The sequence below is a fragment of the Siphateles boraxobius genome, unplaced genomic scaffold (genome assembly GCF_051911475.1).
Source record: "Siphateles boraxobius isolate OS27281-9 unplaced genomic scaffold, OSU_SipBor_1 68, whole genome shotgun sequence".
NCBI lineage: Eukaryota > Metazoa > Chordata > Actinopteri > Cypriniformes > Leuciscidae > Siphateles > Siphateles boraxobius.
The window spans coordinates 184,742-208,599 of NW_027509195.1; the positions used below are offsets into that span (position 1 = coordinate 184,742).

At 38.0% G+C, this 23,858-nt stretch overlaps 2 protein-coding genes across 3 annotated transcripts; one reads left to right on the forward strand and one right to left on the reverse strand.

Annotated features, from left to right (window-relative positions):
• The first annotated feature begins 2,387 nt into the window (after positions 1 to 2,387).
• LOC143723054 (NUAK family SNF1-like kinase 1) lies at positions 2,388 to 10,385 on the forward strand. Of its 2 annotated transcripts, none has more exons than XM_077215040.1 (7): positions 2,388 to 2,630; positions 6,081 to 6,201; positions 6,341 to 6,492; positions 7,440 to 7,505; positions 8,438 to 8,557; positions 9,564 to 9,696; positions 9,776 to 10,385. In XM_077215040.1, the coding sequence occupies exons 1-7, from the start codon at positions 2,436 to 2,438 to the stop codon at positions 10,372 to 10,374; spliced, it is 1,386 nt and encodes a 461-aa protein (XP_077071155.1). In that variant the 5' UTR covers positions 2,388 to 2,435; the 3' UTR covers positions 10,375 to 10,385. The 2 variants fall into 2 exon arrangements, with proteins under 2 accessions (XP_077071155.1, XP_077071156.1); XM_077215041.1 differs by lacking the exon at positions 2,388 to 2,630 and adding an exon at positions 3,999 to 4,155.
• Positions 10,386 to 12,669: 2,284 nt separating this feature from the next.
• edem2 (ER degradation enhancer, mannosidase alpha-like 2) lies at positions 12,670 to 23,823 on the reverse strand. Its single transcript, XM_077213964.1, has 11 exons — positions 23,616 to 23,823; positions 23,208 to 23,318; positions 21,945 to 21,984; positions 21,748 to 21,853; positions 20,727 to 20,852; positions 19,320 to 19,531; positions 15,537 to 15,678; positions 15,126 to 15,250; positions 14,846 to 14,990; positions 13,361 to 13,482; positions 12,670 to 13,264 (listed from the first exon to the last, which is right to left on the reverse strand). The coding sequence occupies exons 1-11, from the start codon at positions 23,720 to 23,722 to the stop codon at positions 12,809 to 12,811; spliced, it is 1,692 nt and encodes a 563-aa protein (XP_077070079.1). The 5' UTR covers positions 23,723 to 23,823; the 3' UTR covers positions 12,670 to 12,808.
• Positions 23,824 to 23,858: the final 35 nt, after the last annotated feature.

The following is a 23,858-nucleotide window of genomic DNA, read 5'->3' on the forward strand; positions in this document are numbered from 1 at the left end:
ATAACATGCCCTAAATGCCCTTATTTGGGTGGAAGCAAAAACATTTTTAAATACAAATGAGCGTGAGCTCCCTTTCCAGAAGAGGGCACCTTATAGCTCGTAGTGCTTCGGACACTCCCACAAAAACAAAAACTAGAGAACCTCCCTCAGCAAATGTGTCAGAAATTGTCAATACAGGTGCCTAGTTGGTGTGAGTGACTTCGAATTTCATCTATGGCCTGGTTTGGCTGCTAAATGTAGTGCTATGGACTTGGCTGAGGCTATCTCTATAGTATTCCTCTTAGCTCTGCTCATAGGGGCTCTGGGCTGTCCTGTAGCTGTGGCTCGGACCAGTCTAATCTAAGAGTCTCCGTTTCATAAACTGCTGAACATAGAGGCTTCAGGGTTTTCCTGTGGTGTCACATGATGCGTCCGAATTGGTTTCTAATGCATTTAGATTTCTCCAGGTTGAGGCCCATTGAGTCCCATTGATGCCCAGTGCTTATGTCTGACAAGGTTGTGGTTGCTGTGGTGACTTTCACAGTGCACAGGCAGGCATTGGTCAGCATGGCATAGTGGGTATTACGTCCCCATAGAGTCAGCTCCTGACGAAGCGGTGAGTTCCCTTGAAAGGGAATGTCTTAGGGTTATGAATGTAACCCGGTTCCCTGAGAAGCATATTGATGCTGGGTTGTGTTCCCATGCTTAGGGTATGCCTGCGCGTCTTCCTTCAGACAATTAAAATCTGATGACGTGTAAGGCAAGCACCTTTTATACGCCCGGGCACTCCATGTGACGTCATTGGTCTGCCGCCAGCAAATAAGATTGGAGTGAATTCACACGTGCTTTAGACACCAGGTTCCGCAGGATGCGCCCCCATTGTGTCAGCTACTGACAATGCGTCTCGTTCCCTTCTCTGGGAACCAGGCTACTTATGTAACCCTATAGACCAATTTCGAGCCGACGTCACAGTTACGTCACGGCGCTAGCTGGAGGCAAAACAAAGGGAAAACTGCAGGCGGCCAATACAAACCAGCACAGATTTGGCTATATAATAAGGAGCTTAAATTATAATTATTATTATTAAATGTCATCTTGTTGTGTTGTTGGGTGCAAGAATCAATGAAAAATGAATATGCTGTATCTGGAATTTTTATTTCTAGAAAATATTCACATCATTAAAATTGCACCGTAATGTCACTTTTTACATTGTCGTCTTCTTGGCACTAGCTAGGCAGAACTGTGGATCGTACCACACAAGTCTTGTACGTGACCATTCATCACATAGTTATAGTCATCTAAAGATGTATATGCCCTCAGTTTCTCTCTACGCTTGGTTTCTCTATCGGATAGGTGTAGAAGTCAGGCCACTCAACCGGAGGTAGTCTAGCGTTAGCGTTAATCCTGTCAGATCATCCATCCATTGAGTGAGTGTGTACGGGTCGGCCAATCTGGTTCTGTCCGCTAAAATTAACTTTTGCAAATAACAATCGCGGTCCTGGACAGTGAGACTTGCACATTAAGATAAAATCGGATTTTCTCCAGTCATTGTTAAATAAACAAGCTAACAAAACTTGCAAACTAACGTTAGGGGAGCGGCCAGAGGAATCGTTCTGCAACCTAAGCTCCGCCCACAAAAACGTCATCATGTTTACCAACTGAAAAGGGTCTATAAGTTACCTTCAAAAGTTGATCTCAGCCATGATGTAGCTCAGTTTGTGCTCCTTTCTAATCACAACAATACTAATAAAAGCTCAATATTATGTTCAGTTGTATTTGTAAATGATCATAATGTCAGTCACTATGATCTTTGACATTTAGGCTACATATAGTTTTTCCCTAGTTACTTCAGCTCCAAACTGTTCATAACAGAAATGCACTGAAAGTGGAGACTTTAGACACATATAGTATAAATACATTATGCTAGACCTTTTCTCACAACTAACACTTTTCTGAGACTTTTTGCTAATTTTATGTGCAATGTTTTGGTGGAATTTTGTCTTCAAAATAAATACAATTAGTTTGATATTTTATAATCCAATGCAAAAACAGACTTCGTCGGTGTGGCCACAGTATAGAAAAATTCTTAAGCAAGAATAAATATAACGTCCTCTCTGAACACAGCAAACCATGTAAAAGGCATTTAATTGCAGTCACACTGCCTGTGGTTTTGTAGGGTTTTCTAAGGTAGGATTGAGGTCAGCAGCCCCATCCGTCAGAGTCTGGCTGCTGGCACTGATGCGCGTCATCTGATGATTGACAGATGGACTACACCCCTCCCATTCCGAGTCTCACCATCCCACCGCATAAATATTGGCAGACGATGTTTGAGACGTTCAACATAAGACAACATACAAGTGTCTTTCCTATTATTTTATCCCCGTAAATGTCAGAAAAACTATTTTTAAGTCCGTTCAAAACTTCCCAGGTGAGCGGAGCCTCCGCGCGCGGTTGCCATGGAGCGGCAGCGGGTCACTGACGCGGCCTCCACACACACACCGGAGGAGCTAGCGGAGCGCCACACTTCATGCGGAGTGAAGAAACACCATCACACACACAGACTCAAGCGCCGGTATGAAGTGCTGGAGACGCTGGGCACGGGCACGTACGGCAAAGTCAAGCGCGCGGTGGCGAGACAGTGTGGAAAGACGGTGAGCGACATTGCTGTTCTTGTAGTTTTTAATTCACATGAAACATTTCAATGATCTATCTATCTATCTATCTATCTATCTATCTATCTATCTATCTATCTATCTATCTATCTATCTATCTATCTATCTATCCTCTTTAATCTAGCTTCATCAGCAATGTAATTACATTTTTTTTACATTTATTTATTTATTTAGATTATTTGAAATTTGCAGTGCATAAAAAAATAAAAATGGAAATATCAGGGTTTTTTTTAAAAAAAAACTTGGTTTCCATAACTGTAAAAATCATGGAAAATCTTAAGGAATTATAGAAATATTCATATAATTTAATGCAATGATTACCAGCCAGAGGAACCCCATAGAGTACTTAAGGAGGTTTAGGGATTTTGATTGTGCTTTGTTAAACCTTGTGATATAGGGTAAAATAGTTTCCTTAACAAATTCAAGTTGGGCTAGGTTCAAGATTTTACATATACTTTATTAGCTGAGATTGAAATCCAGCCCTACAAAAACGGCAAATTGTTTTGCTTTTGTGAAGCATCCGATCTGGTTTTGTGAATTTGTAAATAAGTTCACTGTTAACTTACAAGAAGGTCTTTATTTGAGAAAATTTCAATATGACGTGTTAAAACAAGTGTCTCAGATGTCTCAATGAAGGGAGATGTCTCTGCAAAAGTATTATGCAGAATATGCACGGAAAATGAAGAGTTATGGAAATGTATTGACAAAAGTTCTGACAAAAACACTAAAGTATTACATTTTAAATTTAACTGAAGTAAATTCACAAGTATGCATGAATAAATAAAATCAATAAATGATTTAACTTTAAATGCTTGAGTATTCCCAAAAAAATATGGCGTTAATGTTTTTTTTCTAATTATAGTTCCTATCAATGGCTAAATTTTATGGACTTATTTAATAAAAAATGTATAAAGACTTAATTTTTCTATTTTAAAAGAGTAATATCCATTATGTTCTGGTTACAGTACCCATGTAAGTTCTGACAGCCTGTCTGTCATTCAACACAACTTTACTTAGCAATTCACCTCAGTTAATTACTCTTGGGGTCTTACTTTTGGGGTCATCCAATTGGTCCTTTGTGTGTGTGTGTGTCTACTGTAGTTAGACCTCATGTTAGCACACTTAATTAAATACTTATCACTCAGTCTGTCATTTAACAAAAACAAAGGAGATATTTCCCCCAGCCTGCTGTCTGCACTCTTTCACAGCCTGAAAACATATGAGAGCGTTAATGGAAAAAACTGTCCAATCAGATTAGAGCAGCAGCTGAGCCTCTCTCTCACTCTGTCACTCATCTGGACTCAGAGGTGAAGTATTCCGGAATCCAGGAGCCTTAGCATAGGTGGGATTCCTGCACACAAACACTAACAGCATTCAGAGGGAGTCGGGTGCTGTGTGCATGTGTGACAGGGGAGCGAGTCGTCTCTTCACATCTCCAGATTGGGGTTAGAGGTGCTTGGCAGATTCCCAGATGGCACTGCCAGTGCCGCCATGCAGACAGCAGGTTTCTGTCACCTCCGTTAGAGTTTTTTCAGTGATAAAATTTCGATATTCCACGCTGGAGACCCACTCAGAGTGGGTAGGGCCGATTACTTTGGGTGCCGTGACCCGGATGGGACGGGGTGAGGTTTGGGGGGGTGAGTGTAACAGATGTAGGCCAGTAAGAGCTGTGTATGTAAACCTCACTCCCCTGGCCTTAAGAGGCGCGCTAAGAAGAGATGTATTCAAGTTGATGTTAATTGCTGTATTCCACGCTGGAGACCCCGGTTCGAATCGCGCTCAGGGGTTTCCCGAACAACGATGTAACTCGCTGCTTAACTACTATACATGGATTTCTCGGCGACGTCATCACTGCTTGCGCGCGCAACCAGAAGGCAAAAGACCAGCGGTCTTCATACCATAGACTGTAAAAAATGCTTTGTACCGGAGTAAAGGGTTTAGGCTAGTAGCATAGTGGTGGTGTTGCATCAAAGTATTTGACGAGCTGCACATGACCACATAGCACGTAGTTGTATGCATCAAGGGATTTTTACGCTCTAATCATTTCTCTTGTATACACACTTGGTGTCTGAATTAGATAATCATATATATCAGGCCATACAATTGCTGGCCACTTCTTGTCATCCACAATCCAAAGATCGTCAGGTATTGCGTAGGGATCCGGCAAGATCTCACCATTGCTGAGAGTAAGTTTTTTAATATAATCGCCACCATAGACATCATATAGCTCTATATGATGTCTATGATCGCCACGGTCTTAGGTACTAAGGCTTCCCACATAATCCATCGTCAAATTTTTGATTTACAGTAAAGTAACGTTATATGTGTGCAGTCATGATATGTTGCAGGTCGTAAAGTAACGTAAACAAGGTTAACTTATATAAAAGCAAATTCGGGCTCTATAGAGGCTTTTACATTGCTAACTTAGTCTAACATGATAATTCATACATGCATAACAGTATGTCCGGATTTTGATTAGTAAACAGTTGGACGTTTTACATAATGTTATATTAATATGAAACACAAACAAACATATCCAACTCAGAAATTACAAACTATGTGAAATCTACGTTAATTACAGAACTGGGCATAACAGATAGCGTTTTTTTGCCTCCTGGATGCGCACGCATCCGGTATTGTTTGTATACAAGAAACCCGTGTATAGTACGATGCATCATTGAAAAAATCAACTAGCTAGTCACGACTGTTTCCTGAAACCATATTTTCGCAAATTGGTCGTTCAACCATGTTGGTTAATGACCTCACGCAGGTATTAGAGTAATAACTTCTCTTAATAAATCTGTTTGACATTGAATTAATGCTTGCTAGATGTTTTGCTATAAATTAAAATTACAGACATGACATGTATTTGAAATAAATAGATAGTACTGAATGTCAGCTAGCTTATTTGGCTCAAGATATGTATTTATTGAGTCCACATGTCATGCAAACAAGAAACTGCTTCTAACCACAGGCCGAGAGCTGTTCTTTAGACCACGCAACATTGCGATGCTGTTTGTGAATGTTCGTTAGAACAATGGTTTCGGGAAACACAGACTCGTTGAACTATGCTGATAACGACAGAACTTGGGACCACAGTTGGCTAACGATGCTTTTGGGAAACGCACCCCAGAACGGGTCGAGTAGGACTTATATGTGGTGCCGTGACCCTGATGGGAGTGATGTTTGGGGGGGGGGGGTGAGTGTGAGGGACGTAGGCCAGTAAGAGTTGTGTATGTAAACCTCACTCCCTTGGCCTCAAGAGGCACGCTAAGAAGAAATGTATTCAAGTCAATATTAATTGCATTTTCCATGTATTTTTGAATAACTTAATAAATGAGCATCACATCATTGACCCATGTTCTTACAGACATTCGTGTTTTGTTCAATGATGTGTTTGATTACAATGTGTCTGTTTGTGTGCTTCAGGTGGCTATCAAATCCATTAGAAAAGAGAGATTAAGGGATGATCTGGATAGGGCTCACATCCAGAGAGAAATTGAAATCACCGCCTCTCTTACGCACCCAAATATCATCCGTCTATACGAAGGTAAAACACAACAGTCTCACACTACGAATTAGTTTGTCAAATATCCTAATGCCAAATGCTGTATCATAGAGATTAAGATACTCTCTCTTTCCATTAACCCAACAAATGATTCACGAAATGTGTGTGGATATGTTTTCAGTGTTTGAGAGCGGGGAGAGGATTGTGATGGTGATGGAGTATGCGAGTGGAGGAGAGCTCTATGAGTACATTCAGGAGAAACAGAGACTGTCAGAGGACGAGGCCAGACACTTCTTCGGACAGATCACCTCTGCTGTGCACTACTGCCATAAAGTAAGCACATTTCTGTTCTTAAATTATCATGCCATTCATTCTACATATGAGCAGTTTTTCCTGAATAGGCTTTTTAATCATGACACTTCTCTTGAGTAGATTTAACAGCATTTTATTGATTTTCATGAAATGTAAAGGCTTAGTCTGCTACGCTGCACACAGCTAATGCTAAAACATGCACACAAATACAGGCACTAGGATATGAGCTTCTGCGAGGAAAGTAGGGAGAACCCCCTAGCAGATTTAGGCAGGTGGTGCTGGGGACGGAGAGGGGCGAGGAAAATTCCCATGCAGTTGAGCCAGTTCGGGACGGAATTAAACAAGTTACGTAGAGTGAACAAAAAGATTAATTGGGCATGCAGCCGGCGAACCAATCAGCTGCTCAAAAGAGTTAACTATGCATTTCACCTACAAATGCTACTAAATGTATCAAATGTGCACAGTCAACATTTTACTAGTCGAGTGTAACATCTTTTAATAAACAACATTCAAATTATAGATTGAAGTTCAGTTCAGTTAAGCTGACAAATTTGTTATAAGTAACTTTTATTTCTCCTAAATACACCCTAAACAAAAAAAACATCTGGTTTATTATTGTATTCATCACCTAGATAACAGTGCTGGCAATCAGAAATGCTTGGCAATCTTAGTAATATTACGAAACTGAATAACACTCAAAATACTGCAAATAGACTTTGCCTCAGCAGTTTAAAAAATTAGTACTGTATACAAATTATATATTTATATCTATAGTATATGTAAATTAGTTATATATAGTATATTTTGTATTTATATTTAGTAAGAATTTCTATCTCAACTCAGTCTGTACATTAAAATCAGCCTTGATTAGGACTACACTATAAACACATTACATTTGACAAAAAATTTGTTAATATGATTTTTTACATTTATTTAAAAAAAATAAGAAATCTCTTGTTATCCCTCAGAATGGTGTGGTTCATCGTGACCTCAAACTCGAGAATGTACTTCTGGACAAGGACTTAAATGTGAAGGTAAACAATTGCACGTTTAAATGTCAAACGTAATACACTTGGAATTTTTAAAATCATAAGTACAAAATAACAGAAACACTATATAAAATAAAGACCCTATAGGATCAGGTAGAATTATGCTTAATCATCTTCATTTTCTTCCTGGAATCTGTCAAACACACCTTTAACTCTTTTATTGGACATTAGTTATTCCGCCTATTTTTTGGATGGATGATGAAGTATTCATCGACTTGAACCCCAAACATCCCCATGAAGGTTTAAGGATGTGCAGATCTGGTGGCCATGGAATGCATTTGACTTCATCCTGGTGTTTACGAAATCACGCTTCAATTACTTTAGCACTGTTTATTGGAGCATCATCATCCTGGAATATGGGAACATTATAAGGGAACAATGTTTGCTTTATTATGCACAATAGAACAGCTTCATTCCTTGGTCATTACAAACCGTATAGAGCAATCATTGTATCAGATGACTCTTGCAAAATGCTTAAACCTCACTATGATTCATAGTTGGTAACAGACAGGTTTGAAGGTATCCTTTGTCTCCATATGTTAACTGGATGTAGGAAATATGATGAAAGATGACTTTAATTCATTATTCGTTATATAGAGCCTGCTATGAACAGTTTTTGAGAGTTACAGATGTTTAATTTAATATGTAAGCACAATTTACGTATGTCTAATTGCAAGAAATTCTGCATAAACCTTCATATCAAACATTTTGAAGTGTTTGATGGCCAGTGTAATATGATTCATCTCTGCAGCTGCATTTATGATTTTAATTCTTCAAATCAACCACCTTTCATATGAACGTCTGCTATTTGTATCCACCCTGTGTGAATCAGAAATAGATTATATTAAATAAATCAATGTAAGTCACCCATTTTAACACAGAGCTGATTTATCTATAATTGCTCTGTTTGTTTGTAGCTAGCTGACTTTGGCTTGTCCAACCGGTTCACGAGAGGCCGACGTCTGGACACTTTCTGCGGGAGTCCGCTGTATGCTTCACCAGAGATTGTCAACGGACTCCCATACCACGGCCCTGAGGTGTCGATCAGTCTCAACAGTTTCCTCACCCTTGTGAAAAGAAGTATACAAGCATACTTATAAACAGAGTACTTATTACGGAAATAATATACTTTAAAAGAATACTGTTAATAGCAGTGACATGAAAATGTATTATAGAATTTTATATTAAACGCAATTATTTAAAATTAAGAATGCTTTTTTGATTACATATTTACTGAGATTTACATTTTTGTGAGTGCATATTTACATGTAATTTCATAATTACCTCTATTGTCTTTAAAATTTGGTTTAAAGTGTGCTGCTTAATCTACTGATTATTTATGGTACATTTTATCTATTTATGGTACATTTATATTAATGTAATTTCTATTGAAATGTATTATGTTATGTATTTAAATATATTTGTAATTGCAGATTTGTAATGACAAAGTTGCATTTTAATATATTTATATAATATCAATATTTGTATCTATAATATCTATATTTGTAATATCAAACAACACACTACAGTTAAATTTTAATCAAGTACTTTACATAAGTACTTTATTTATCATCACATCAAAATAAGTACTTCTTTAAAACACAACAAAAGATTATTAAAATATAATGATTTAAAATACACTTTAAATTATTGCACTTTTTAAAAGTGAAAATTCTGTCATCATTTACTCACCCTCGTCGATCCAAACCCGTAAGACTTTCGTTCATCTTCAGAAGACAAATGAAGATATTTTAGATATAAAAGTATGGGAGATTTCTGTCCCTCCATTGACAGTCTACGCAACTACCATTTCAAGCCTCAGAAAGGTAGTAAAGACATCATGAAAGTAATCCATGACTCCAATGGTTTAACCTCAATTTTATCAAGTGATGCAGGTGCTTTGTTTGCTTAAAAAAATTTATTTAGAAAATAATAATCTCCAACGTGCTTCTTATTCACCGGGGCATTTAATACTTGAAATCCCACTGTTCGTACAGTAAACGCGTCATAAACGATTCTGCATGTGCTCCTCTTATGTCCCAGGTGGACTGTTGGTCTCTTGGTGTGCTGTTATATGCTCTGGTTTATGGCTCCATGCCTTTTGATGGCACAAGTTACAGCATCCTTAAAGAGCAGATCCGCCAGGGACGATATAATACCCCTGATATCCCATCGGGTGAGATGCATACACTTCCATATATCTGCTCTCCATCATGAGTGAGAATTTACCCTGACTCTTTCCATTCTTCTTACAGAGGCCTGTTCATTGATTGGATGGATGCTCACAGTAAAAGTAGAGGACAGAGCCACTGTGGAAGACATAACCAACCATTGGTGGCTAAACCGAAACTGTCCCAACTTCCCAGATGCTTCATTCTCAGGAGCTACAGAGAGTAAACCATGTGCTTCTACCCTAGCGAGAAAGAAACACAAGGAAAGAACATTCAGCAGCTCTTTTCTGCTGTCACCTCTTAAAGCTTCTTCCCACAACCAGCACATGAAACTGCCCAAGAAGGGCATCCTGAAGAAGCTCTACCATCCGGTTGAACACGCATCTCTCTCTGAGCACTCTGGGACCGCTGGGAACAGTAAGGCAGACACTAGTGAAGATGTGGAAAGAAATGGGACAGATACCGGGAGAAATAGGAAGGGCATTCTTAAGTGTAACGGAAAGTCCTCCGGTGTTTCTCCAATCACATCGGCTCCTACGTGGTCACACAGTTTCAGCAAAACCAGCCATGAGTCTGATGGAGGTGGACAGCCGGAGTTTGAGATCAAGATCTCCCTGTGGAAAACACACGAGTCTACAGGACTACAGCTTCCCCAGGATTGCTATTTTGATCATTCACACTGACTACAAATGTATGAATTTCTTTCTTCTGCTGAACACAAAAGATATTTTGAAGAATGTCGATAAACAGACAGTTGATGGGCCCCATTGACTTCCATAGTAGGAAAAAAATACTATGCAATAAAAAACAAAAACTATAAAATATCTTCTTTTGTGTTCAGAAATTCATACAGGTTTGAAACAACTTGAGGGAGAGAAGATGATGACAGAATTTTCATTTTGAAGTGAACTAACAGTGAACAGTCTAATTATTAATCTGAGTTAATGCTAAATATATAAATATTAATCTGAGTTAATGCTCATTAATAAACATACTATTGCTAATTGTAATTCATCTTTGTTAATAAAATTTAACTATTGTTAATGATTTAAACCTTATTGTAAAGTTTTGCCAAATATACAGTATATCAACATTCAAAGTTTTGGGGTAGTTTGTTATTTATTAAAAAAAAAACGTTTATTCAGCAAGGAGGCATTAAATTGATCAAAACTGACAGTAATAAACATTTATAATGATAACGATTTCTAGTTCAAATGAATGCTGTTCTTTTGAACTTTAAAACATTTCTGAAAATTGTCATTAGGCAGCACAACTGTTTTCAACATTGATAATTATAATAAATGTTTCTTGAGCATCATATTAGAATGATTTCTGAAGGATCATGTGACACTGAAGACTGGAGTAGTGATGCTGAAAATTCAGCTTCGATCACAGGAATAAATTACATTTGAAAATATATTACAATAGAAAACAGCTATTTTGAATAGTAATAATATTTCACAATATTACTGTTTTTATGGCAGCTTTGGTTCTAAAACATAAAAAAAACGTACCGACCCCAAACTTTTGAATGGTAGAGTATGTGCAAACACACCCAAATCTTGCCTTACATTTTGACTTTTACAAAGGTGAATCATTTGACTTGCAACCCGTTAATCTCAACAGTTGGACAAGCAGCAGAATAACTCGGAAATACCGGAGGCATTACAGCTGCTAAGATAATGTGTACTGTGTAATTGCTAATAACCCAGGTCAATTCGTTTATTTGCCTCAAAGGAAGTTAAAGCAGCAATGAATCCACTAATCCCAGCCCAAAAGAACAGGAGGCTTTGTCCAGAGCTACAGTCGTGCCATTCTCAGTTTGTGCTGGCATACACAACTAGCAATGTTCAGTATAAACTTTATGCTCTCTGGCTCTCGTTGGCTTTCTCACATGAAGAGAAAACACACTTTTTAGACTCGACGCCAGACTGATTAGCACGACACAGTAGCATTAGTATTAAAATCTCGGTTAAGCAGCAGTGTTTAGTCTTGTGTGGCCTATTAAAGGAATAGTTCATTTACAAATAAAAAATTCCAGCATCATTTACTCACTCTCAAGTTGTTTCGAACCTGTATGAATTTCTTTTGTTTTTGTTGAACTCAATGGAAGATATTTTGAAGATCGTCAGTAACCAGACAGTTGATGGACCCCATTGACTTCCATAGTAGGAAAAAAAAAATACTCTGGTAGTCAATGGGGTCCAACAACTGTTTTGTTACCGACATTTTTCAAAATATCTTCTATTGTGTTCAGCAGGGGTGTAAAAATATATCGCAATACAAAAATGCAACAATATGTATTGTGGATAGTGACAAAATGTATCGTGGATATTTCAATCAAAATACAAATTACAGAGTTTAAGTGTCAGTACTACATTAAACTACATAATGTTGAATATAATGTATAATAATACAATGCGGGGAATATTTGTGGGTCCTGATAATGCCAAATGTATTATGTTACCAGGGACCTATATTATTTTAAATGTATCTAGTCAGTGACAGAGTGCAAGCATATTCGTCTAAAATAATTCTGTTTTCAGCTTCAGAATCATGAATATTTTTATTCTGGTGTCACGATTGTCCTGTGCATTGGTTCCCAGCACCAAGCCTATTCATTTACACCCACAATAACATAAAACTTTTTATATTTTTTGTTAACCTTCTACAATATATCTTGGAGTATCGCAATAATATCGTATCGTGAGTTCAGTATCGCGATATGTATCGAATCGTGACATGAGGGTATCGTTACATCCCTAGTGTTGAAGAAAGAAATTCATCCAGGTGTGAAACAACTTGAGGGTGAGAAAATGATGATAGAATTTTAATTTTTGTCTGAACTATTCCTTTAAGTGGATATTTTTTTTCTCCTTTATTCCCCATATTGTATTTCTGAAGGGAAATGTGCAGAATTTTTGTAAAAAAAATAATTTTTTTGAGGATTTGATAAGAACTGTACTGAACACCAACACTTTTTGTTTTCTAAAACTTTTTAATAAAAAGAGTGGTGGGAAAAAATCCACACATTTTTAGAAAACATTTAATCTCTCCAAAGTTAAATTACAAAGATAATCTACATCTTTACACATTGTTAGCAGTGAGAACGTCAGTTCAAGAGTTGTCCGAGAAGACTTGACCCATGACGGCCAGTTTGGCGCTGAACGGCTGCACGGGGCAGGAGAGCGCAGGAGGTTTCCGTTTCTCTCCCGGCTTCAGTGCGATGCTCTCCGAGGCGCCCCGGTCCCCTGACGTCTCCTCTGATTGGTCTGTGGGAGGCCTGAGTGGTTTTGAGAAGCTGAGGAGTACGTCCTGTAGTTCCCTGCGCTCGTCCTGGTATCGGCTGCAGCAGTGGAGTGCGGCGGGGTCGAGCGGGTGAGCCTCCGTGTTAAAAATGTACCCCCCCGCGCTGAGAACGCAGTCCCCCTGCAGGCCGCCGAGCTCAAACTCAGTGCCCGTGTTATGAAGGAAGTTTTCAGGATCGAAGAGGAGGTAGAGGTATTTAATGGTCTCGGCCAGGAAGAAGGACTCCATGCGGTTGTCCAACTTGTGGTCCCTTACGTCCTTCACCTTTGGCGGAAATAAAAAAGACGAGTACGTTTAGAGACCGTGCTGGATTCAGTCTCAATATTGCTGAAGGTTTGAGACTCATTTTGAGACACTCACAGTGGCAAAACCACAGTTCACCCGGCTGATTTTGTCAATCGACTCGATTGCGTCCCGGCCAAGCTGCATGAATGTCGGGTCGCCGGTGGCCTTGTACAGATACATGGCGCTCTCGATCAACTCTGCACAACACAATTAGTCACTTCAAATTTCTTTTATTCATGTAAATTAATCAATCCAGATTTTACAGCAAAATGTGAATGGTACCTGTGCAGAACTTGCTGCCAACATGCCTATTATTTGCAAAGCCATTGATTGCTACGTGACTTTTAACAACAGATTGTAAAACACTAGGCATCATACACTAAAAGACTGAGGATCATACACTACTAGATTTTCAAGTTGTTACAAATACGAACACAACAAACTCACGCAGAAACATCCGCAGGGTTCGTACAGATACTTTATAATGAAATTCCAGGACTTTCAAGGACTTTTCAAGCACTATATTTGGGGTTTTCTAGGACTACAATCAAAGTATTCAATGACTGTGGCAACTCTAAATATGAGAACATGAAAGTCACAGTACTTTCCGTGCATATCCGGCTCGTTGAGTAGACGCATGACAAATGAAAACAACGCGTTTTCTAAAATCAGCTCAAAATATCAAACATGTTTGATCGCCGACGACTGGGTGGAATTAATAGTCTGAAGCTAAAAAAAATGAATAAACAATTAGCAGTTTGTGCCCGTCATAAACTGTGAGATTTTCTGTGAAATCTGTCAACTCAAATCTGAAGACTGCATTTGACTTCCGACACCTAGCGCCCCATCCAGACTGTAAATCAGGCAAAAATCTGGGAAAAAGTTTTTTGAATTGTAATGACATTTTATAACAGTACTGTTTTTACTGTATTTATGATCAAATAAATGCAACCTTAGTGAGAGACTTCTTTCAAGAACATTAAAAATCTTACCAACCCCAAACATTCAAGCGGTAGTGGAAATATTACTTTAGAATGTTTTCTAACGAAATACTCCCATAAACTAACTTTTACGATGAAAAAGATGATCAAATTTTCATGCAATGATTTGTCAATTGGTGTCAGCATAGCGAAATATCGACTTTTGCTCTGCACACCTTCCAGGCTGTAGTTCATTTGATATTCTTTATTTATATCATTTAAATTTGGTGTATAGTGTGTCTAATCATGCATTGTCATGTTTATCAACATTTGTCTCAAAAATACTGTTGTAAAATAAAATTCAGAGATGGAAAAAAAGGCATCAAATCACTTCTAAAGCCACGCTTGATATTGACCCAGAATGCAAAAAGGACTAATATATATATATATATATATATATATATAGTTATATTTATTTACAAAATTCATTTTAAAAATAAATAAACAAATAAATAAATATGTAAGTTATGTTTTTTAGAAAAGCTCTGGAATTGGATATAATGGTTTAAAAGACAACTAATCAATGGTTCGAGGACTTCCCATGCATGTATTGGCCTCTTGTGCAGTGTTTTATAGATACCTGGCCGCAGCGGGTAGCCCTCTCGCTTGTCCACCGTGTAGCCTTGAGGAATGCTGTAGAACTCTGGGAGGCCGCCGAACTGACGCCAAACACTGTAGTAGTTATGAAAGGTCTTTGTGGCACTGGAAATATCACCCATCAAACTCTGATATTAAATAAACACATGTGCATTACTAGGAGTCACAGAAATCTGCTCTTAGATGCAGATTTATAAAATGGTGTTTTTCCATTGTCTTGTGACATACTGGACTAGTGAATGGTGAAAGATCTGCTTTCTCACTTGCAGTCCAGGCCAGAACGCCTCCAGAGACTGAAACACTGGCATTGATACGGTTCCTTTATGCATCTGCACCCACAGATACCAATCATCAAACTTAGTGTAGTTCTTTATGGACTTATCAAATTCTGCAACACACATTTGAAAGTTGATAATGTTTTCACGCAAGCAAGATAAGGAAAGTAGATAAACAGCAATTAGTGGAAATTAGTTGGTGTTATGATGATTATCTAATGCTATCTAAATAAATAGCAATTTAGAAAGTTATCAATTGCACATACACTGGAACAAATTTGGTGTACAAATAGTTTTAATTTGAAACCAAGTGACACATTGAATTAAACATGAAATTTTGTAAAACTATTGTAGAATGCTTGTGTAATACAGCTGCTTTATTAATTATTTAATGTTTACCTTGAAACATTGCCAGCAGCTCCTCATCTTGCAGCAGGATGGCCCCCTTTACGAGATACTCGAAGTACGAGTCCACTCCCGCCCCGATCCCTGCGTCCTGAGCCACCCACTTAGAAGTTATGACATCTATATGATTGCCCACCTGCAAACATGAGATGGTTATGTGATAATGTTAACAAGAACAGTGAATGGTGGAGCCAATAACGGAGTCACAGCACATATTTCTATTTCAAAAATCCATATTTTTCCAGACTTCTCAATCAATTTTACAGGCCATATTTAACAACTAATGAATTATTTTAAAAGCAACATTCTGACCATGTATGCAATCAGAGCAGAGTAGACTAATCACAACAGACTGGGCCATCTGACCAATCAGAGCAAAGTAGACCAATCACAACAGACTGGGCCATCTGACCAATCAGAGCAGAGTAGACCAATCACAACAGACTGGGCCATCTGACCAATCAGAGCAGAGTAGATCAATCACAACAGACTGGGCCACCTGACCAATCAGAGCAGAGTAGATCAATCACAACAGACTGGGTCATCTGACCAATCAGAGCAGAGTAGACCAATCACAACAGACTGGGCCATCGGACCAATCAGAGCAGAGTAGACTAATCACAACAGACTGGGCCATCTGACCAATCAGAGCAAAGTAGACCAATCACAACAGACTGGGCCATCTGACCAATCAGAGCAGAGTAGACCAATCACAACAGACTGGGCCATCTGACCAATCAGAGCAGAGTAGACCAATCACAACAGACTGGGCCACCTGACCAATAAGAGCAGAGTAGATCAATCACAACAGACTGGGTCATCTGACCAATCAGAGCAGAGTAGACCAATCACAACAGACTGGGCCATCGGACAAATCAGAGCAGAGTAGATCAATCAACAACAGACTGGGTCATCTGACCAATAAGAGCAGAGTAGATCAATCACAACAGACTGGGCCACCTACCAATCAGAGCAGAGTAGACCAATAACAACAGACTGGGCCACCTTACCAATCAGAGCAGAGTAGACCAATCACAACAGACTGGGCCACCTGACCAATCAGAGCAGAGTAGACCAATCACAACAGACTGGGCCACCTGACCAATCAGTGCAGAGTAGACCAATCACAACAGACTGGGCCACCTGACCAATCAGAGCAGAGTAGACCAATCACAACAGACTGGGCCACCTGACCAATCAGAGCAGAGTAGACCAATCACAACAGACTGGGCCACCTGACCAATCAGTGCAGAGTAGACCAATCACAACAGACTGGGCCACCTGACCAATCAGAGCAGAGTAGACCAATCACAACAGACTGGGCCACCTGACCAATCAGAGCAGAGTAGACGAATCACAACAGACTGGGCCACCTGACCAATCAGTGCAGAGTAGACCAATCACAACAGACTGGGCCACCTGACCAATCAGAGCAGAGTAGACCAATCACAACAGACTGGGTCATCTGACCAATCAGAGCAGAGTATATCAATCACAACAGACTGGTTCATCTGACCAATCAGAGCAGAGTAGACCAATCACAACAGACTGGGTCATCTGACCAATCAGAGCAGAGTATATCAATCACAACAGACTGGGTCATCTGACCAATCAGTGCAGAGTAGACCAATCACAACAGACTGGGCCACCTGACCAATCAGAGCAGAGTAGACCAATCACAACAGACTGGGTCATCTGACCAATCAGAGCAGAGTATATCAATCACAACAGACTGGGTCATCTGACCAATCAAAGCAGAGTAGACCAATCACAACAGACTGGGTCATCTGACCAATCAGTGCAGAGTAGACCAATCACAACAGACTGGGCCACCTGACCAATCAGAGCAGAGTAGACCAATCACAACAGACTGGGTCATCTGACCAATCAGAGCAGAGTATATCAATCACAACAGACTGGGTCATCTGACCAATCAAAGCAGAGTAGACCAATCACAACAGAACAGACTGACCAATCAGATAAAATACTAAGCCAAATAGCATTAGTTTACATTGGACAATCATTAAACATTAAGCTTCAATTAATAACACTCTGCTTGAGTGATACATTTATTTTTGAGAATTTCTCAATTTCATATCTTAGAAAACAGAATGGGGCAATAGTCTGTAAACAGAAATATTTTTCTTATCTAGACCTAGAAATTACTTAAATTCTCATCCAAGTGGATGCTCACACTGGTGTGGTTGAGGAGAGATCCCCTGATGATTGTAAAGCGCTATGTAAGTAAACAATGTAAGTAAACAATGTATGAAAGTAAGTAAACAATGTATGAAAAAATATGAAAGCGCTATATAATTCCACTATTTAGGAACGCTGTGGTCATATAAAAAATATGTTTGCACGTGTGTGAGCTCAGCAAAAAAACATTGCTACTCATTTAACATGAAAATAGGGTTTACATTGAGGCCCTAAAGCCCCACTTAATTCTCAGGGTCAGAGAGAGGGGGGAAACTGATCACAATAAATAAATAAAATTGCAAATCAATTGCTAACATTATAAACTGATTGATTAAAAATTAAATCAAATAATATAATTAAAAATAATAGACCCTTTAAAACCAGCCTGCAAATATGTCGAGCTATGCAAAATGCTAAACTGTCCATTTAAATCAGATTTGGATCTCTGAATGCTTTATGGTTCTATTGAATACTAAATCCCAATAAACAAAACATGGATTGGGAAAATAATCTGTTTTCTGTGAACTCAAATTCTGTTGTATACAACCAATTCTCCTTGAATCACATGGAGAAACAACATAAACATAGATTTTGCCTCTTTAATCAGCAAGCCACCCTGTCCTAGCAGTTGCTGTTAAAGCGATTAACAGTCTGGTAAGAAAGCAGGGGCTAAAACATAAATATTAATGTTATTAGAGGCATTTGGTCAAAGCTTTTCAGAAGAGACATTTCTGGGTGGTTTAAGTACTACTGAGTGCGGTCAGTAGGACTGTAGTGTACGGGCAGGTCATTCATGATGCATTACACTCATTGTAGTATGGAGTAAAATGTAAAATGTGCTAGTTAATACTGCATTCTGTTAATATTGCATGTGGAGTTAACCCCAAAATTAAAATTCTCTCTTCATTTACTCACCCTCATACCATCTCGAATGTACATGACTTTATTTCTTCAGATAAATACAAACAATGACTTATAGAGTTCATTCACCCCAATGGAAAGCATATTTACACGGCCGTTCACCATGTAGTACATAGTAAATGTGTGAATAAGTGACAGATTTCAGCCACAGCTTCAGCGTCTATTTATAATGTAGGGGGCGGAGCTTCAGATTTTAGAGAGAAATTGATTGGACAGTAAATCTGATGAGAAGCTGAAGCGCAGAGTGATGTCATCAAAATCATTGACCCATATTGGAGGAAGTGAGACTGCTTACATCTTCTAAATGTGAATTTTGTCATTGTTTTTGTAGCACATAGCTTATAGATAACAGTAAGGTTAACATATTCATACTAAAAGCCAAAAAACTTTATTTTGATTTCATGGGGACTTTAAAAAGCCATGTAAACACACAGTTTACATATGCTTACTCCACGAAGATGGAAAACAGCGATACGACAAACATATGTTATGCGGCGTTGTGTTATTTTCTTAGCACAGGTGGCTAGTTCTGATAACAGAGTTCCTGTAACCACCAGGTGTGAAAGCTCTAGATCATTTTCATGTCTGGGTGAACTATCCCTTCAGAACAACATGGCTGTACTACAAACAGCTTGATCCCAGATAAAAAGATTTTACCAGGCCAATTTCTGAGCGTTTCCTCCATAAGGCCCTGAGAGCTTTGCGAGCCACGTTCTCAAACACAGGGTCTCCGGTCAGTCGGCTGAGGGTGGAGAACTCCAGGATGAAGGTGCCCACTCCAGCAGTGCAGGTGACGGGGGTCTCTGAGGGGTCCACCCCCCGCAGCAGGTTCACCGTGCCGTACGGCATCCCTGTGGGCGTCTGGAAAGCTGAGAAGGGACAGAATGGATCAAAACTGACAGCATTATTCAATTATCATGATTCTAATATATGTTTAAATGCCAGATTAGGATTAGTGCATTACATTGAAGGTGACTTAATAGAATTACAAGGTGTTTTGGATACATCCATGCATGCCTTTTGGGCAAATATTGCTCACACATCCTTACACAATTATGAAAGATGCAATTTTATGTGCCAATACTGGGATACTAGCTTAGCTAATGTTTAAAACTACATGTTTTTCTAAATTGTTCTTGTTTTCTGTGAAAACTATTAGCAGGGTAAACTAGTGATGAATGTATGTATGTATGTATGATGTACCAATTAATACTTTTTGATTTAATGGCAGGAAATACATATACTAAAAAAAATGGAGAGTTAAGACAATCATTAAATAAAAAACACTATATACACTAATTAATCTGTGTTATTTTTATATGAATGATATACTGTTAATTAATAAATAAAGTATTTTATTCATATTTTTAATAGTATAAATAGTAATAAATAGCATTTATTCATATTTTGAGTGACCTTTTATTTTGTATTTTAGTTTTCATTTTTAATTGAGTAATTTTGCTGTTTTGTCATTTTTATTAGTTTTATTTGTTTTTTGTTTCCGTTTGAGTAATTTAGTGCTAATAATTTAGAACTTATGTTATTTGCAGGGTTTTTTATCATTAAAGTCCCCAATGAAATCAAATTTGACATTTCTTATTTTTTTTATGGAATATTGCAGTAATTACTATAAATCATTTATCCGTGCACATCATTATTTTTACTTTAAATATATGTGTCCTTGTAATCTTTAATCAAAACAACACCCCTCCCTCTTGTAGCGACATCTCTCTTCTCTGATGATGCGTTTACTGGCGTGAGGGCGGGGCAACCTGTCACTCACAGGATCCACCAATAGTAAACCACAACCATCCAATCAATTCCCCATGGACAAAATCAAGTCCCACCCAACATTTCTTCTTGTTCGAGAAGCTGTTTCACTCAGATATACATCACAATAGTGAAGAAAACCTATTGCAACTTCCATTTCATGCCATCTTTAACAAAATGTATGGTTCATTTTCTGTGGTTCAATGATGAATGCAACAAACGATTCATGCTAAACATGTTTCAGATAGTGATGTAATTTGAATATGGTTTTGAAGTATCCATGCGCTCCCTCACCAGGCAGCAGTTTGCGTGCAGCGTCCTCTGCCATGCGCAGGAGGGGTCCAGAGCAGGGCCAGCCCTCCTCCACCTCCATCCCAGCACGCTTGGAGAGCAGATGGGCCGAGAGAAGCCCACCAACCACTGCAGAGAAACACATTTCATCAAGTCACCAGATTATAAACAGATGCACTGGTGAATCTACCTGAATGCCAATGATCACAGCCCCGTATTACACGATAAACAAAGAAAACATGTCCGGGTCATATGTCCCCCCAAAATCAAAATCTAAATACCAGATCTGTTTTGCATGAAGAAAGTAGTTTTCATGACAATAAAGCACATTCCATATTAAGCAGTAATGCAAAATAATTATTTAATAAAAGTATTTATGCAATTTTATAATTTCAACACACACACACACACACACACACACACACACACACACACACACACACACACACACACACACACATATACATACATATATATATATATATATAGGCCTATACACACACACATATACACTAACGTTCAAAAGTTTGGGTTTTTAATGTTATTAAAAGAAGTCTCTTCTGCTCACCAAGGCTGCATTTATTTGATAAAAACAAAAAAAAACAAAAAAACAGTAATATTGTGAAATATTATTTCAATGTAAAACAGCTGTTTTCAATGTGAATTTATAGTAAAGTGTAATTTATTCCTGTGATCAAAGCTGAATTTTCAGCATCATTATTACTCCAGTCTTCAGTGTCACATGAGCCTTCAGAAATCATTCTAATATGATTATTTGATGCTCAAGAAACTTTTAGAATTATTATCACATTTAATTAAAAAACAAATATTTTGCATTATTATAAATGTCTTTATTGTCACTTTTGATCAATTTAATGCGTCCTTTCTGAAGAAAAGTATTAATTTCTATAAAAAAAAAATCGTATTGACCCCAAACTTTTGAACGGTAGTGTACATATATATATATATATATATATACACACACACACATATACATAAATAAATAAATAAATACATGCCTTACCTCGTATATTCGTCTCAAACACAGATGCATTTACATCCGTGTCAAAATCAACCGTGTCCTGAAGCAGAGTGGCCACGCGCTGGAACTCTGTGTGGTTTCCCAATACCTGTGATCAAGAAGCAAAAACATTCTCTGCATCTGAACTACAGAAAACCACTGTATGACACCGAAGAATCTTGTTGAATTTAATTTCATACCAGCAATGTGTCCAGAGCATCAATGAGTGTGAGGGAAAAACTTGAAGGAGAAAGGGACAAATAGAGAGGTTATAATGATAGAATATGATATGATTTGATATGATAATATGATTATGTGTTCCACTATGAAAGAAAATATATTACAGACAAAGGCTTTTGCTCAAATCCACTGAAAAAAAAGAGTATTTTGTGCCAAAGCATCATTGAATGTAAGTGAGAATTTGACTGACAAAGTTCAATGAAAAGAACCCCATTGCTGTCCATTTTAATCTAGTGAAACATTATTTTTTAACGTCATGTCAGCAGCAAGGCTATCTTCATGCAGAGAACACAGTGAATGACAAAATTCTTACAAATAACAAAAAAATACATAAAACATTTAAGATTAATACAAGACAAATATTCTAATTTTAAAGTACATAATTTAAACTGATCTCTGAGTAAAATGTATTTTTGGATTAAAAACTGTGCAGTCCAGTAAAATACGTTTAACAGTGGAGTTTGACAAAGAAGGCATGTTGATAGTTCTTCACCTTTCAAGAAATAACCATGTGCAAATCTTTTATGACCTAAAATTTTGGCCGATACCGATAGCTCTATAAATCTAAATCCTATAAATCTAAATCCAGGCTGATAAATCTAAATCCAAATTTTCATATAATTTTAACCTGATTACAAAAACAAAAGTCTCACCATTAAAAGCAATGTCCCAAGCACACAATTATAATGTTCTCATTATAATTGTATATAGCCAATATGACAGACTTGCGCTGCACATGTTGCACTGAACCATATTTTACTTTTTTAAGAAATTCCAATCATATTTCAAGCAATTCAAAACCATCATGGTGAACAGTACACATCTGAAGTGTCTCAGCTGAAGGAAATAATCCATTATTTATCGGCTATAATATATCGGCCAATTTTTCTTATTGGGGCGATAACGATTACATGAAAAATTAATATATATCGGCCGATACAGATATGATGGCCGATATATCGTGCATCCCTAATTTTATTTTATTTATTTTTGGGGGGGGGATATCATGTGTTTTCATTGGTTAACTGATGTCTTGTTTGGTGGCCACACCTATTCAGATGTATGTATACATTTTAATATTTGTGACTACCTGCCGAAGAGCGAACTTGTCAAAATGTAGATTGACTCTCATTAAATACAGTTCGAGAGCGTTGTGGCAGTGCGCTGTCCTTGTGTTTTCCTTCTTATTGAAGATCAGAAATGTTTCTACTGTAAGCTCATACCTTCCCCATGTGTCCTGTCCATCACACGTCAGAGGTCTCAACTCATCATAAGGATATGCGTTTTCTAAGTAGCTGTTGTAAGCATGATAAAACATCGACTTTATTCTGTCCCTGCAAAAACAAATAAAACAGACCAAACCGATTTAAACAGGAATGATTGTCAATATTCCTAAAAGCAGTATAAGGTTAGGTATTATGACAGTGACTAGTTTACACATGACCATATGGCAAAGCCGATTGACTGACAGCAAATACCCCTTCCTGACCATAAAGGACATAGATTTATACTTATTATAGCAGTTGTAACTACTCATTGACTCTATATGGCACCCCGATCATCTGGCCCTCTTATTACACATCAATCATTAATGATGAATTTAGCGTAACGTTATCATGAATGAATCTCACCTGTAATGAGACATTTCCTGCTGAGTAAACTCTCTGCCTTTAACATGACTGATGATGGGAGACAGGTATGTGGCGCAAAAAACGGCGGAGAAAAGGAAAGTAAGCATCAAGTAACGAGATGTGAGCAGACATAAACAATACTATAATTTCAAGCGACATGGATATGCACAAATACTACAGTGACAATAGGAAGTGCACATAGTGCGCATGCGCTTGAGGGAATGCTGACGTGCAGGTAACACG

Excerpts from the sequence above, each read along its gene's own strand:
- LOC143723054 (XM_077215040.1), top strand. The coding sequence starts at position 2,436 with ATGGAGCGGCAGCGGGTCACTGACGCGGCCTCCACACACACACCGGAG. Across the intron at positions 6,202-6,340 it reads TATCATCCGTCTATACGAAG|TGTTTGAGAGCGGGGAGAGG; the intron begins GTAAAACACAAC and ends ATATGTTTTCAG. Across the intron at positions 6,493-7,439 it reads CTGTGCACTACTGCCATAAA|AATGGTGTGGTTCATCGTGA; the intron begins GTAAGCACATTT and ends GTTATCCCTCAG.
- edem2 (XM_077213964.1), bottom strand. The coding sequence starts at position 23,722 with ATGCTTACTTTCCTTTTCTCCGCCGTTTTTTGCGCCACATACCTGTCT. Across the intron at positions 20,853-21,747 it reads GTTTGAGACGAATATACGAG|TGGTTGGTGGGCTTCTCTCG; the intron begins GTAAGGCATGTA and ends GTTTCTCTGCAG. Across the intron at positions 13,483-14,845 it reads GGGCTACCCGCTGCGGCCAG|AGTTGATCGAGAGCGCCATG; the intron begins GTATCTATAAAA and ends TGTGTTGTGCAG.